Here is a 16,935-nt window from a genome sequence, read left to right on the forward strand (position 1 = left end):
TCATGGCAAATCAAACACTCCACCAGGGGAAATCCCACCACCATGTTTCTAATCTATCTAATACTAATATTTACCAAGCCGACTGCGTTCTAAATGACGCCCATAGATAAACAATGGCAGCCAGCAACCACCAGCAGCGCTGACGATAAGTCTCTTTTCATTAGAGCAAATGTCTGTGCTCTTAGGCAGCACACTGCGAAGGGTCCCCCTAGTCCTGGAGCTGGTCTGCTCGGCTAGCAGATAGCTGTCACGTCCTCCCTACTGCCAGTCCCTTCGCCCGATTACAGAGCCGTGTACCACTGCTGGCCTCTCTCAGGGCCGAGGCAGCTTCTGGTAACGGTAATGCTAGCCCCCCCCCCCCCCCCCCCCCCCCCGTAGCTTGATGTCTGTAGCTGTAGCTTGATGTCTGTAGCTGTAGCTTGATGTCTGTAGCTGTAGCTTGATGTCTGTAGATGTAGCTTGATGATCTGTAGCTGTAGCTTGACATCTGTAGCTGTAGCTTGATGTCTGTAGCTGTAGCTTGATGTCTGTAGCTGTAGCTTGATGTCTGTAGCTGTAGCTTGATGATCTGTAGCTGTAGCTTGACGTCTGTAGCTGTAGCTTGATGTCTGTAGCTGTAGTTTGATGTCTGTAGCTGTAGCTTGATGTCTGTAGCTGTAGCTTGATGTATGTAGCTGTAGCTTGATGTCTGTAGCTGTAGCTTGATGTATGTAGCTGTAGCTTGTCCTTCTGCAGGCCTGCAGGTCGGACATTGCTCTGGGCTGTCTGATGCCATGCTTCTGCACTGACAGTGTGATGTTTATCAAATGAAGTGTTTATCAAATAACCATTTTAAGCATTATTAATTAACTGAAATCACATGTTGCTTCACTGTACATGTTTTATGCAAGACACAAATGGAACTGAATCCCGACCAATCGGCCCTCCAGCCAATATTATCATTAATATCAGATAGACATAATATCAATATAGACTCCTCTAACTCCTCTACTGTTGAACCTAATGGTAATGAGAGAGTGCAAGTGGCTGTTCACTTTCACCTACTGATGATTTTGCCTCAGAAACACAAGCATTGTAAATCAAAACAACAAGATAGCATGGTAGTGTGACAATTGTCCTCATTAGTCAAAGACAAGTTCACCACGCACCTGTGGAGAGAGAAAAAAAAAACGAGCGGACTGTATCGCCTTTCTACCACTGGGTGTCGCACAAGTATCTCTTTGTGGCTCCTGTAAAACTGCCATCTTTGATGTCAAATTAGTGACATCATGCATAACCAATTATATGAATAGCGCAAAAAAGCAATGATATCCGCTTTTCTCACCCTTTCATCTCTGATAAATCAGCGCGCTACAAGACGGGGGGAAATAAATCGCGGCTGCACACTGGGAGTCAGCCGTGAACTTTGCTGTCCCGTGAGGTCCGCTGATGTATGATCTCACAACATTCAACTGGTTATGTAAACAAACTCATTAATCCAGACGTGTGCTTCTTCTACTAGCCTATTAGTGAGTGGAGAGCCCTTGTACGCGGTGCTGTCGACGTTCTACTGTACTTGAATATAAAGGATGGGCGTGAGTCGCCCTCGAAAGGGAAGCGAGGGGGGATCCATTTTCAGCACAGAAGGCGAGCCCACCGCTCAGTTCACTCTGCGCGCTGCTTCCTATGCGGAATGAGAGAAAGACGCTATGGATACTACAGGTAATGTCCAGGCGCCTTTTCAGGGAAACAGATGGCTATGGTGTTTGGTACTTGTGTTAGTAAAGAGTAGGCTAGTATAAGAGTAGCCAAATTAAACTTGAGAGAAATAAATATAAAATTATACACATTGATCTTAAATAATTGTTCACATTGTTTAATTGTATTAAGGATTTCCAAATTGCATAAGTATTTAACTAGCATGGGAGGTGATAAATCTGACTAATGTTTATTAATATGAATGAAATACCCTATAGTTGACGCACCTACAATATAGCCTACCTTCCGTGCGTATTACGCACAAGTTTTATCTAGTTCTAGGAGGATCCCAGTGAATATGTTTTAGCACTTAGTGTAGTAGTCTGTCTCTTCAACACCTAATTGGGTCTGTTATAAAGCCGTTGTTATTTGTCTCTTAAATCACCAGGAAACACCACACCAGCTGTCTGAAGACCAGCCTAATTTCAACTGAAACGCACAGGAGGGAGGGGAGTGTGAGAAAAATAGATTGTGTGTGTCAAAGTGTGCATGTTACAGAGAGCGAGAGAGAGGAGTAAGGTTGGACCAGGTGATCGCGTCCTATCAAACCTCCAAGGAGCTGCCGGATAGGATCAGTGTGCACAGGAAGGATCAGAGTTCCGACCAGACCATGGTGGTGCCAGCCCGCTGCCCGGGCCCCTGTGCCATGCTGACGCTCAGCCTTCTCATGGGATACGGCGTGGTGCGCTGCATCGCCGGTCAGAACGACACGGAGCCCATCGTACTGGAGGGGAAGTGTCTGGTGGTCTGCGACTCCAACCCCTCCTCGGACGGCGGGGTGACTTCATCGCTCGGGATATCCGTCCGGTCCGCCGGCGCCAAGGTGGCTTTCTCCGTGGTGCGCGGGACGAATCACGAGCCCTCAGACATGAGCAACACGTCCATGACCATCTACTTTGACCAGGTCAGCAGTCCCGGGAATTTGCGCATGCAAATATTTTCCCTATCCGGATAGATAATTAATGTGGCGATTAAGAAGACGTTGTTTAATATCTATTTTTCTGACGCTGCTACAACATTATTGTATTCCTGTAAAAGGTTATGATAACTTGTCGTGGGTTGCGTTGATGCGTTTGGAGACCCGCACATTTCCCTTTTCTCGCTTTCAATAACTTGAGAGCAGTTTTGGGAGCCTCTGCAAGAATATTTAGCAGAGCATGATAATGGGGACATTGTGATCGTCGTGCGTAATTTGCCCCAAATGCCTACTCGTAAAAGCTGCAGCTTTTTGCAAGTTGATTTGAAAATACGTTAGCTGTTGCATCTAGTATGTTGTATCTAGAGTGTAGATTTGAGGGACGCAGACACCGCGGTGTTACAATAGATGTGACCGCTGCTGTCAATGCGCCACATCAAGTGGAGTGGTTTTTTGCGCCCCGCTGGTGAGCTGGGACGCTATGGACAGTATTATGTTAATTGACAGTGTAAAAACAGTGAGCTGTAGCCTACAGGCAAACAGCGTTGGCCAATTGATTGTGCATTGCGCCTTAAGGTCACCACAGGCAGTGTGAAGGTGCTTGGTCATTTGGCTTAGTTTAACCCTTGCTGTGTCTCAGTCTGTTCTACTGTGACTCTGGACGCTGATATGTTGATGCTTTGTGTTGCAGGCTTTAGTGAACATCGGCAACCATTTCGATCTGAAAGCGAGTTTCTTCCAGGCGCCAAGGAGGGGAATATACAGCTTTGGTTTTCATGTGGTCAAGGTCTACAACAGACAGACCATACAGGTAAGACCAATTGTCTACATTTGCTTCACTATGACCTCTGCTCAAAGTTGTCTGATGGTAGGCCTAATTACTCTACATCAGTGTATTGTTGTATGCCATGGAGCAGCCTACCCAAATGGATACATTATGTGGTGCGTAATTAGAGTAGGCCTATGATGTAACAGGTCTGAATTATGATCGTGCTGTTTCCGTTACCCCAGGTCAACCTGATGCAGAATGACTACCCAGTCATATCAGCTTTCGCCGGTGACCAGGACGTCACTCGGGAGGCGGCAAGCAACGACGTTCTTTTGCAGCTGGAGCGCGAGGACCGGGTGTATCTGAAGCTGGAACGGGGCACGCTCATGGGTGGATGGAAATATTCCACGTTCTCAGGCTTCCTAGTCTTTCCACTATAATTTAATATGTGATCACGGAAATCGCAAACGTGACTCCTCCATGGTTGAGTTCTGTTATTTTAACTGAACTGTCAGAGGAAGAAGACAGACTCGTATGTGTACACACTACACACTTTACAGTATCTATTTAATTCAAACATGAACGTTTCCTTGGAGTTCATACATCCAAATCCATCGACTAAACCCTATCTGGAAGGATAATCTAATCGATCGACCCGTGATGTATAGGCCTACCACTTGTCGATTATTTGGATTTTATCGCTTGGGAATCAATTAACTTTTGTCAACAGACAGACACGTCAGTCTACCTCTGTGTACCCTGACTACTGAACAGATGAGAAGAAGATTATATGAATCGAAAAGCTTAAAGTCCCGAAGTACGTGTATTTACCAATGCTCTCTCTATTTTTGTGTTTGTGTAGCCTTAAATAATTATGTTTCAGTCAAGTGAGGTGTATGGAATTATTATGGACGTCCAGGAGAAGAAGAATGCTTTCACGCCCAAAGCTATTTTGCACGAATGGAAGAATGTTTTTGTTTTGTGCTGTCCATGGTGTTCCGTTTGGATGCTGAACATATTGAAAACAAGCCAAATATAGGCTGCCTAACTATCCAGAGATGATATAAAAAGAAAAGCGACATATTTCAGCCAATGGAGACATCTATAGAAACTCTTTTACAAAAAATATTTATCTCATTTATAAAGTACATATTCACATTATGGTGTGTTCTACATTTCGGATCTGCGTAGCTTTAACTGATATTGTGTCCAGTGACGTTGCTCACAAATGTACATTGTGAAAATAACAACAGAAAAATCCCAATATATGATGTCCCGCCTAATAAATAATATTGTATTGTATACGCGTATGTATTCACTTTTATTATATAGGCTACCCTTTTAGGCTTGCAAATGACATGCAAGGTCGAAAAGACATCAGGTCTGAAGCAAGTTCAGATATTAACATTCAAAGTAAAAGTAATCGTGATAGAATCGGTCAATAATAAGGTACTGTACAGCAAACGTCCTCAGACCTGTAGCGCACTATTGACTACCGCTGTCCATGGTGCTGATTGAGCAGCCGCTTGAACCGAATGCAACGCTACACGTCACAGAGCACTGGAGCCCCACACCAAAGCGCATTCAACTCTCGTGATTTCAAAATTGTTTCATTATTGTAAGATCAAAGCAGAGATAAATCAATACAATACAATAGCATGTTGACATGATCAAAAAACACAATATTTTGATTTGAGTGGTGAGAGAAGTGTTCACTCACTGTAATTATCTTAGCCAAATAATTATGCAATGCAGAGACAATGCGATATTGTTTTGGGCCTGCTGTAGAAAAACAATCCTTCATCACACAGGAACCAAGGGAACAGCTATCCACAATCTTATCATGTAGAACTGAAAGCTATGTAAATGCCTGGTCTATTTCCAGAAGTGATGTGTGTGTGTGTGTGTGTGTGTGTGTGATAGCAAATATATTAGTAGATGCTATACCTAATGGTGCCAAGATGTGGTATATGTGCCTCCACCATGCAGTCTTATTGATGTAGGTCAAAGGGGAACTGACTAAAACAAACATTGTGAAATATAACGGCCATAAATGAAACAGATAGTAGAGCAAAAGGAATCGGTGTGGTGTAGTTACAGTGTAGCACAATAGGAACATACCGGAGATGGTAAGTACACCTAGGATCCCAGCCTCGCCTTGCAGAAACCCACAGTCCACCAGGCCACGCAGCCCAGAGGAAACCATGACAAATTGTATGTGTACATACCATCTCCGTTATGTTCTTATTAGGCTACACTGGAATACTTTCATTTGACATTTACATTGGAGCCTCTGGCTGTGTGTGGTTTGGACACCAAAACCGCTTATTTGACTGTTGCTACGAGATGCTAAACAGCTCATGGGTTGTTATGAAATGTCATAACATGAGTACATAGTTTTAAACAGCTAAATGTGGTTGTAATGCTTTCAGGCATCTATTGTATCATAAACTGTCGATGTTTATGCTATATTCATCTCTCGTGGGCAGATTGTGCGTGTAGCCCGAAGAATCTGTCGGGACTGAATGGGATGCGTGAGATAACGAGCAACATTAGTTCCGGTTTTGGGGTTTTCTTCACTGGTTATTTGAACGTATCAGGATGAGGTGAAGGCGGTGCTTAAATTGCTTTTCGCCCACACGGATTGGAAGGGGCCTTTGGCTGATAGTTTCCTTTTGTGAGAGCGGAGACCAGACCTGGGTTCAAATACGTGTGTATTTGAGTATTTTCTTTTTAAATACCATTTTTTCTGTGTATTTGAGTATTTGGAGAAAAAAAAAACTTTTATTTTGAGTATTTGAATGGTTATTTGTAAAAACCAAATAGTTGACCAAATTGTGTTTGAAAGTATTTTCAAATACTTATTTCAAAAACCATTTTCAAATACCTTGGTTAAATGCATGGGAGTGTATTTGAGTCAGTGTATTTGAGTATTTTCAAATACCTTTCAAGTGTATTTCCAAATACATTCCAATGTTCAGCTACTTGTTATTTCAAATAAAGGTTAACTGAATACATGTATTGAAACGTATTGAAAAGTAATTGAAATACCTTAAATAGTATTTGAACCCAGGTCTGGTATTTTGATAATGATGCAGGTGTGCATTGTGCTGTAAGACAAGCAGTCAAGACAACAGCAAGATGGCTGACTTTAGGGGTGGATAAATGGGATTGGTTGAGATCTGCTCTCCTCAAAAGAATGTTGAAATATTCTTATGCAGACGATCATTTCTAAACTAGCCTACTATTCATCGAAGTTGATTAGACCACCAGGATATCCTATGGTGACTTTATATTCAGCTATCAACAATGTCAATGGAACAAAATAATGAGATTGCATAGCCTATTATTCAAAAAATCTTATAAAATGTAATGTCCAAGAAACCTTCATTAAAACATCCAAGATGGCAGCAGAATTGGCCTTGGAAGTGGAACCCAGCTGGCAACTGCCTAGGGAATCAGTCTTGACTAGTTCTAAACAGTTCCTATCCTGAACATACCAGACACTTTGAGTAAGCACTTTGAGTAAGATAACACAAAATATTTTCAAAAGTTTGGACACACCTACTCATTCAATGATTTTTCTTTATTTTTTACTATTTTCTACATTGTAGAATAATAGTGAAGACATCAAAACTATGAAATAACACATATGGAATCATGTAGTAACCAAAAAATCAAATATACTTTATATTTGAGATTCTTCAAATAGCCACCCTATGCCTTGATGACAGCTTTGCACACTCTTGGCATTCTCTCAACCAGCTTCACCTGGAATGCTTTTCCAACAGTCTTGAAGGAGTTCCCACATATGCTGAGCACTTGTTGGCTGCTTTTCCTTCACTCTGCCGTCCGACTCATCCCAAACCATCTCAATTGGGTTGAGGTCGGGTGATTGTGGAGGCCAGGTCATCTGATGCAGCACTCCACCACTCTCCTTCTTGGTAAAGTAGCCCTTACACAGCCTGGAGGTGTGTTGGGTCATTGAACTGTTGAAAAACTAATTATAGTCCCACTAAGCGCAAACCAGATGGGGTGGCGTATCGCTGCAGAATGCTGTGGTAGCCATGCTGGTTAAGTGTGCCTTGAATTCTAAATAAATCACAGACAGTGTAACCAGCAAAGCATCCCCACACCATAGCACCTCCTCCTCCATGCTTTACGGTGGGAAATACACATGCAGAGATCATCCGTTCACCCACACCGCATCTCACAAAGACCAAAGGACACATTTCCACCGGTCTAATGTCCATTGCTTGTGTTTCTTGGCCCAAGCAGGTCTCCTCTTCTTATTGGTGTCTTTTAGTAGTGGTTTCTTTGCAGCAATTCGACCATGAAGGCCTGATTCACACAGTCCCCTCTGAACAGTTGATGTTGAAATGTGTCTGTGACTTGAACTCTGCGAAGCATTTATTTGGGCTGCAATTTCTGAGGCTGGTAATTCCAATGAATTTATCCTTTTGCAGCAGAGGTAACTCTGGGTCTTCCATTCCTGTGGTGGTCCTCACGAGAGCCAGTTTCATCATAGCAATTGATGGTTTTTGCTACTGCACTTGAAATGTTCCATGTTGACTGACCTTCACGTCTTAAAGTAATGATGGACTGTCGTTTCTCTTTGCTTATTTGAGCTGTTCTTGCCATAATATGGACTTTTTGAAGAAAAGTGGCTATTTGAAGAATCTCAAATATAAAATATATTTTGATTTGTTTAACACTTTTTTGGTTACTACATGATTTATGTCATAGTTTTGATGTCTTCACTATTATTCTACAATGTAGAAAACAGTATAAATAAAGAAAAACCATTGAATGAGTAGGTGTGTCCAAACTTTTGACTGGTAGTGTAGGTGCAGTGAAATGGGTTGTTTTAGAGGGTCAGCCATCGTAGTACGTCGCAAATTAGGGTAAAGTGCCTTGTCAAGGGCACATCTACAGATTTTTCATCTTGTTGGTGCGGGTTGCTGGCCCAACCCTCTACCCACTAGGCTACCTGCCCCCCTAATACACATCTGGGTGATATGGCCATCCATTTTCCCGAAAAAGATCTACATCTTCGAATTGGACCAACAGCTGAGAGCACAGCAGAGCAGAGAGGCCTGCTGTTACTAAGACAGATTCCAGGCCAGCTACTGTTTAAAGCAGAGTAGAATGTCCCCGGCAACCAACCTACCACTCACCGCCTCCCTCTCCATAGCTATTTGGACAGCATTGTATAACGCTCTATAAACTTGTGATTATGCCCATACTAACTCAAACGGTCTATTTTAGGGCCATTGATTTTCCTAATTATGGTAGTATCTCATTCGCTTATCTGTTCATGGCTTGACTTCTCAAAATGATTCTAAGTTGTTGTTGTTCCAATTATTTCAATCCGTAGAGGCATACACAAAGATATAAAACTAGTTTGGTTCCACCAGATGCAAGGGATTATTTATGTGTAAATCCTATATAATTTTGGGTTTACAGCCAGTGAAAGTGAATCTTTTTCCACAGGAAGCTTGTATAATATCCACGATCTAACGCTAGCAGTGATAACTCCTAAACACCATTTGCCACGACTGTCGCTGGATGAGTGTATTTGATGCTAGAGCCATATAGCATGGATATGAAAGTTAGCCACCTAGCTGACGTGCAGATCTTTACGTCTTCTGGCAGCAGCAGTCGTTATGGGTGTGAACCATGGTTGTATTGGGTGTTTCATATCTACAGCATTTAACAAAGATGTTAAATAATATTGGGGGGGGCTTATGGCTGTACAGACGGTAGTATATTGGGCTTTGTGGGCCCATAAATTTAACGCTAAAACTGGTACCACCCACTGAGCTAATATAGCATTTTCATGTTTTAAAGAAGTCTTTGTTCCAGAGTTTGTCTCTTGGAGGCTGGTGTGCTTCTTGTTAAATATCCTCTGTGGCCTCGTCTCTGGGCTCGTGAATCTTTTTTAACAGCTCACCCAGCAGGATCGTGGACTTCAATGTGGGCCTTCGCAGCACTGCAATACTTTATGCATTACGGTCTAAATTACATATTAGAGTCATCCGAGGCATATTATCTGTGGCTTCAGCCAGTTGTAATCAGTTGCAGTTATTCATTAAACTGTCGGTTTTGGTGAGGAGTCTTAAACACACACACACACAAACATACACACACACGCACGCACACACACACACACACACACACACACACACACACACACAAACACACACACACACACACACACACTTAGATGCTCCCCGCAGAGAGACACAGCTGTAATTCCTAGCCAGTCAGGCTTGAACAAAATGCCACATATCTAAACATTTCAAAACTGACAGGGAAAACAACAACATTAAATCGATTAGAGCAATCAGATATTGAAGTCCTCTGGTGTTGACTGGAGGGCTGTCATCCAGAGAGCATCACAACTGTAACAATGTTTAAATTTCCACATCTAATTGAATAGCCTTCGCCTGTAGTTAGTGGTCAATATTGAGGGAGAAAACAGTAGAGTATCTTAGTGTATAATTTCCTGGCCAGATGTTTGATCTATCTAGTTGAAATAAGATCATTCATTGATTATCACCAATAGTCCTCCAACAGTGGAGTAAACAGGTGAATAACTATTGACAACTTGGTGAAAACCATACCAAGTAAATACCATGGAAGGATCCCATTGGCAATCACCATTAGTCACCGGATTGCCTTCACATTACAAGCTGTTGGTGAACTTTGAGACCCCTGCCTTAAGGGTTAAGTAACTAAACACGTTTGGACCATATATTGCTGTGTGTATTCGTATCTTTGCTGAAAAACCAAGTGGACCTCATGAATCAACATACACAATGTGATTGTGAGGGGCTGTTTTTTCTACTTTACAGTATTTCATCTGTTTCTCTACAGAGTCCTCTAAACATTAGAGGACCAGACTGCATGTAGGATGATGAAAAGCCCAAAGTTTGACACTATCAGACACACAGAAGCCCCAGATTGGCTTATTAACTCTCTCTGTCTCTCTGATTGGAGAGACAGTCATCTTGGCAGAAGGATACATGTTTCACCGCCTGCTGTTAAGAGTTTCATCCAGGCTGTGTTCTATTGTCTCCCAATACGAATCAAAAACGACTGATAGGACTTCCATCCTGCTTGATGCTTTTCCTCATGGGGGACACTAAAGCATAACTCATGCTTCACAATCACAAGAGAAACACTGACCATGTACTGTATCTAACCGTTTTATTGAACAATGAACAGCCCAGTAAATACATGTAGTAACTGCAAGTAAAATCCCTCACACAAAATGTCTACCACTCATTTTCTCAAGTGTTCCTCTGTTATCCATTTGGAGCTAAAATTGGCCTAAGTGTGATTATGGGTGACAATAATTCTTTCACATTAGTATTTTTATATTCAGGGTGCTTTCAGGCATACCTAGCGACACTTCCTTCTGGATTTAAACAATGCTTAGCCCCCCCCCCCCCTCCCCCCTTCAATCTAATATCTAATATGGCAGCAAGTTAAAAAGTAAATGCATGCTGAATGGCAGGCTCTACAGCTAGCACTAATGACCCGGCCCTTTGTATATCAGCTTTAAACCTCCTTTTATATGTTTCTCTCCAAACTATCGCTGTTCATTTCATGGCCCTGCTGTGATGGCCACAGCTTTGTCTCCATAGCAATAGACACATAACCACATGTGCTCTTACCTTACCCTCCTAAGGAATAAAACACCAACATGTTTATTCTTTAATCACATATTAATGCTAAGAGCCATCACACATCGGAAGAGAATCGTGTCAGCAACAAAAAGGTCAGAGCTGATGAAAAACCAATTAGAAATGTTGTCGTACGGTAACTGTAATGAAACACAGTTTTCAAGCCCCCCCTATCTATGATGTGGAACATTGATTAATTTATTGATATCCAGCACCTGGTCACAACCTTCTGTTGAAGGGGATTGTTAGTTTCAAGGACCCTGCGATTACCGTCATGGCCGCATGATGACCGGGCTAATTTACACATGAATGAGAAACACAGTGTCACGTTCGTATAAGGACGGGTCAGACCAAGGCGCAGAGTGAAATGCGTACATGTTTATTTAAATGATAAACACACGACAAAACAACAAACCAACGAAACGTGACATCCTAAGGCTAAACACAAAACAAGCCTCAACACGGAACAAGATCCCACGACTAACGAGTGCCAATAGGCTGCCTAAGTATGATCCCCAATCAGAGACAACGAGCGACAGCTGTCTGTGATTGGGAATCACACCCAGCCAAACATAAACATACAATACCTAGACTGAAACATAGAAATACTAACAGAGAACATTCACACCCTGACTCAACATATAAGAGTCCCCTGAGTCAGGGCGTGACAGCCCACCCCCAAAGGTGCGGACGCCGACCGCACAACCTTTACCTAACAGGGTAGGGGCCGGGTGGGCATTCCGCCTCGGAGGCGGATCCGGCTCCGGGTGTGACGACCACATACTCCCTGCCTCCCTGTTGCGCCCCTGGTCCGGTCTGGACCTCAGCGCGCTGCTTCCCCTCTCCTTTCTCCCACGATACTCCAAGCCTGTCTGGACCCTGGTGTGGGAGACCCCGAACCTGGAGAGGGGCTGAAGTCTGGGTCTGGACTGGGGCCGCTGACCAGAGCTGGACCAGTCACCGGTGGAGCGAACAATCAGGCTCCGGACTGGAGCCGCTGACCGGAGCTGGACTGGGCACCAGTGGAGCGGACTGCTCTGGCTCCGGAGTGGAGCAGCTGACCGGAGCTGGACTGGACCCCGGTGGCGCGGACTGCTCTGGCTCCGGAGTGGAGCCGCTGACCGGAGCTGGACTGGGCACCGGTGGAGCGGATTGCTCTGGCTCCGGAGTGGAGCAGCTGGAACGGGCACGGGTCGTGTCGGAGTGGACACACGCACCACTGGTCTGTTGCGAGGAGCAGGCACGGGCCGGACCTGACTAGGAAAATGCCCACTGGCTAGATGCGAGGAGCAGGAACGGGCTAGTCCGTACTGGCGACACGCACCACTGGCTTGGTGCGAGGAGAAGGAACAGGCCGGGCCGGACTGGCGACACGCACCACTGGCTTTGTGCGAGGAGCAGGAACGGGCCGGGCCGGACTGGCGACACGCACCACTGGCTTGGTGCGGGGAGCAGGAACGGGCCGGGCCGGACTGGGAACACGCACCACTGGCTTGGTGCGGGGAGCAGGCACGGGCCGGGCCGGACTGGAAACACACCCCACTGGCTTGGTGCGAGGAACCCATCCCCCCAAATCAACCATGCCCACACCCCATTTAGGCCCCCTCAGATCAGACTTATGCCCCTCCTACCCACCCCATGCCCCCCACTCCCGCAAAGAGGGCCTCAACATGAAAGTCACACATACGCCCAGGCTGTGAGCAGGCAAACAGGCCCAACCCCCACTCTTACACTAGCCCAAGCCAATGGCATGTACCAGATGCTCAGCAGGCTCTGCTCACAATTACTGGCCTGAGGCCAAACCACACAACCAACAACATTAGACACTTTATGGAACACAAAGCCTTCACTATTTCATCCTGGAATATCCAAGGCCTGAGGTCATCTGCCTTTGGCCTAAAGAGTAGGAACCTGGACTTCACCAAAAAATCAGAAATACAGACATTGTCATCCTACAAGAAACATGGTATAGAGGAGACGGACCCACTGGTTGCCCTCTAGGTTACAGAGAGCTGGTAGTCCCATCCACCAAACTACCAGGTGTGAAACAGGGAAGGGACTCAGGGGTTATGCTAATTTGGTATAGAGCAGACCTAACTCACTCTAATAAATTAATCAAAACAGGAACATTTTACACTTAGCTAGAAATTCAAAAGGAAATTATCTCAACAGAGGAAAATGTCCTCCTGTGTGCTACCTATATCCCCCCAATAGAATCCCCATACTTTAATGAAGACAGCTTCTCCAACCTGGAGGGGGAAATCAATCATTTCCAGACCCAGGGACATGTACTAGTCTGTAGCGAACGAAATGCCAGAACTAGACAAGAACCTGACACCCTCAGCACACGGGGACAAACACCTACCTGGAGGTGACAGCATTCCCTCCCCCATATGCTCCCCTAGGCACCACTATGACAACATAACCAACAAAAACGGATCACAACTCCTGCAGCTCTGTCGCATGCTGGGTATGTACATAGTCAATGGTAGGCTTCGAGGGGACTCCTATGGTAGGTACACCTATAGCTCATCTCTTGGCAGTAGTACTGTAGACTACTTTATCACTGAACTCAACCCAGAGTCTCTCAGAGCGTTCACAGTCAGCAAACTGACACCCCTATCAGACCACAGCAAAATCACAGTCTACTTGAACAGAGCAATACTCAATTATGAGGCATCAAAGCCAAAGGAACTGAATAATATTAAGAAATTCTATAGATGGAAGGAAAGTGGCGCCGGAGAAGATGGCTGCCGTTTTACAGCCCTCTAACCAATTACACTATTAGATGTGTTTTTTCACGTTATTTGTAATATATTCTGTACATAATATTTCTGCCACCGTCTCTTATGACCAAAAAGAGCTTCTGGATATCAGGACAGCGATTACTCACCTCGTATTGGACGAAGATTTTTTCTTCAACGAGACGGACGCAAAGGATATCCTACAGACACCCGACAAGGCCCAAATCCCCGTAATTCGCATGAGAAAAGAAGGAGATATTATGGACATAGGTCGGGGTGCCTTGTAAGGATCAAGCGGTGAGCGAGTAAACTGCCTCTTCCATCAATTCTATTAGCCGATGTTCAATCATTTGAGAACAAATTGGACGACCTAAGATTATGGTTATCCTACCAACGGGACATAAAAAACTGTAATATCTTATGTTTCACCGAGTCGTGGCTGAATGACGACATGGACAACATACAGCTGATGGGATATACGCTACATCGGCAGGATAGAACGGCTGACTCCGGTAAGACAAGGGGTGGCGGTCTGTGTATATTTGTAAACAACAGCTGGTGCACAAAATCTAATACTAAGGAAGTCTCAAGGTTTTGCTCACCTGAGGTAGAGTATCTCATGATAAGCTGTAGACCACACTATTTACAGAGATAGTTTTCTTCTATATTTTTCGTAGCTGTCTATCTACTACCACAAACCGATGCTGGCATTAAGATTGCACTCAATGAGCTGTATAAGGCCATAAGTAAACAGGAAAATGCTCAACCAGAGGCAGCGCTCCTAGTGGCCGGGGACTTTAATGCAGGGAAACTTAAATCCGTTCTACCTCTTTTCTACCAGCATGTTAAATGTGCAACCAGAGCAAAAAAAATCTAGACCACCTTTACTCCACACACAGAGACGCATACAAAGCTCTCACTCGCCCTCCATTTGGCAAATCTGACCATAACTCTGTCCTACTGATTCCTGCTTATAAGCAAAAACTAAAGCAGGAAGCACCAGTGACTCGGTTAATAAAAAAGTGGTCAGATGATGCAGATGCTAAATTACAGGACTGTTTTGTTAGCACAGACTGGATTATGTTCCGAAATTCTTCAGATAGCATTGAGGAGTACACCACATCAGTCACTGGCTTCATCAATAAGTGCATCGATGACGTCGTCCCCACAGTGACCGTACGTACACACCTAAACCAGAAGCCATGGATTACAGGCAACATCCGCACTGAGCTAAAGGGTAGACCTGCCGCTTTAAAGGAGTGGGACTCTAACCCGGACGCTTATAAGAAATCCCACTATGTCCTCCGACGAACCATCAAACAGACAAAGAGTCAATACCAGACTAAGATTGAATCGTACTACACCGGCTCTGACACTCGTCAGATGTGGCAGGGCTTGAAAACTATTAAAGACTACAAAAGGAAGCACAGCCGTGAGCTGCCCAGTGACACAAGCCTACCAGATGAGCTAAATCACTTCTATGCTCGCTTTGAGGCAAGCAACACTGAAGCATGCATGAGAGCACCAGCTGTTCCAGATGCCTATGTGATCACGCTCTCTGTAGCCGATGTGAGTAAGACTTTTAAGCAGGTCAACATTCACAAGGCCGCAGGGCCAGATGGATTACCAGGACGTGTACTCCGAGCTTGTGCTGACCAACTGGCAAGTGTCCCTGACTGAGTCTGTAATACCAACATGTTTCAAGCAGACCACCATAGTCCCTGTGCCCAAGGACACTAAGATAACCTGCCTAAATGACTACCAACCCTAGACCCACTGTAATTTGCATGCCGCCACAACAGATCCACAGATGATGCAATCTCTATTGCACTCCACACTGCCCTTTCCCACCTGGACAAGAGGAACACCTACGTGAGAATGCTGTTCATTGACTACAGCTCAGCGTTCAACACCATAGTGCCCTCAAAGCTCATCAATAAGCTAAGGATCCTGGGACTAAACACCTCCCTCTGCAACTGGATCCTGGACTTCATGACGGGCCACCCCCAGGTGGTAAGGGTAGGTAACAATACATCTGCCATGCTGATCCTCAACACGGGGGCCCCTCAGGGGTGCGTGCTCAGTCCCCTCCTGTACTCCCTGTTCACCCATGAATGCATAGCCAGGCACGACTCCAACACCATCATTAAGTTTGCTGATGACACAACAGTGGTAGGTCTGATCACCGACAACGATGAGACAGCCTATAGGGAGGAGATCTGAGACCTGGCCGTGTGGTGCCAGGATAACAACCTCTCCCTCAACGTGATCAAGACAAAGGAGATGATTGTGGACTACAGGAAAAAAAAGAGGACTGAGCATGCCCCCATTCTCATCAATGGGAATGTAGTGGAACAGGTTGAGAGCTTCAAGTTCCTTGGTGTCCACATCACCAACGAACTATCATGGTCCAAACACACCAAGACAGTCATGAAGAGGGCACGACAAAGCCTATTCCCCCTCAGGAGACTGAAACGATTTGCCATGGGTCCTCAGATCCTCAAAAAGTTATACAGCTGCACCATCGAGAGCATCCTGACTGGTTGCATCAACGCCTGGTATGGCAACTGCTCGCCCTCCGCCTGCAAGTCACTACAGAGGGTAGTGCCTACGGCCCAGTACATCACTGGGGCCAAGCTTCCTGCCATCCAGGACCTCTATACCAGGCGGTGTCAGAGGAAGGCCCTCAAAATTGTCAAAGACTCCAGCCACCCTAGTCATAGACTGTTCTCTCTGCTACCGCACGGCAAGCAGTACTGGAGCGCCAAGTCTAGGTCCAAAAGGCTTCTCAACAGCTTCTACCCCCAAGCCATAAGACTCCTGAACAGCTAATCATTGCTACTTGGACTATTTGCACTGCCCCCCCACCCCCACCCCCCTCTTTTACGCTGCTGCTACTCTGTTTATTATTTATGCATAGTCACTTTAACTCTACCCACATATACATATTAACTCAATTACCTTGACTAGCCGGTGCCCCCGCACATTGACTCTGCACCGGTACCCCCCTGTATATAGCCTCCCTACTGTTATTCTTTTTTACTGCTGCACTTTAGTTATTTGCTTTAATTTTTTTTT

General features: G+C 44.9%; 1 protein-coding gene across 1 annotated transcript; it reads left to right on the forward strand.

Moving 5' to 3' along the window:
- Positions 1 to 2,347: 2,347 nt before the first annotated feature.
- Positions 2,348 to 4,723, forward strand: LOC311117755 (cerebellin-2-like; the record flags this gene model as incomplete). Its single annotated transcript, XM_084192675.1, has 3 exons — positions 2,348 to 2,641; positions 3,345 to 3,464; positions 3,665 to 4,723. The coding sequence occupies 3 exons, from the start codon at positions 2,348 to 2,350 to the stop codon at positions 3,860 to 3,862; spliced, it is 612 nt and encodes a 203-aa protein (XP_084048801.1). The 3' UTR covers positions 3,863 to 4,723.
- Between the last annotated feature and the right edge of the window lie 12,212 nt (positions 4,724 to 16,935).

The sequence above is a fragment of the Coregonus lavaretus genome (genome assembly GCF_964263955.1).
Source record: "Coregonus lavaretus genome assembly, contig: HAP1_SCAFFOLD_5816, whole genome shotgun sequence".
NCBI lineage: Eukaryota > Metazoa > Chordata > Actinopteri > Salmoniformes > Salmonidae > Coregonus > Coregonus lavaretus.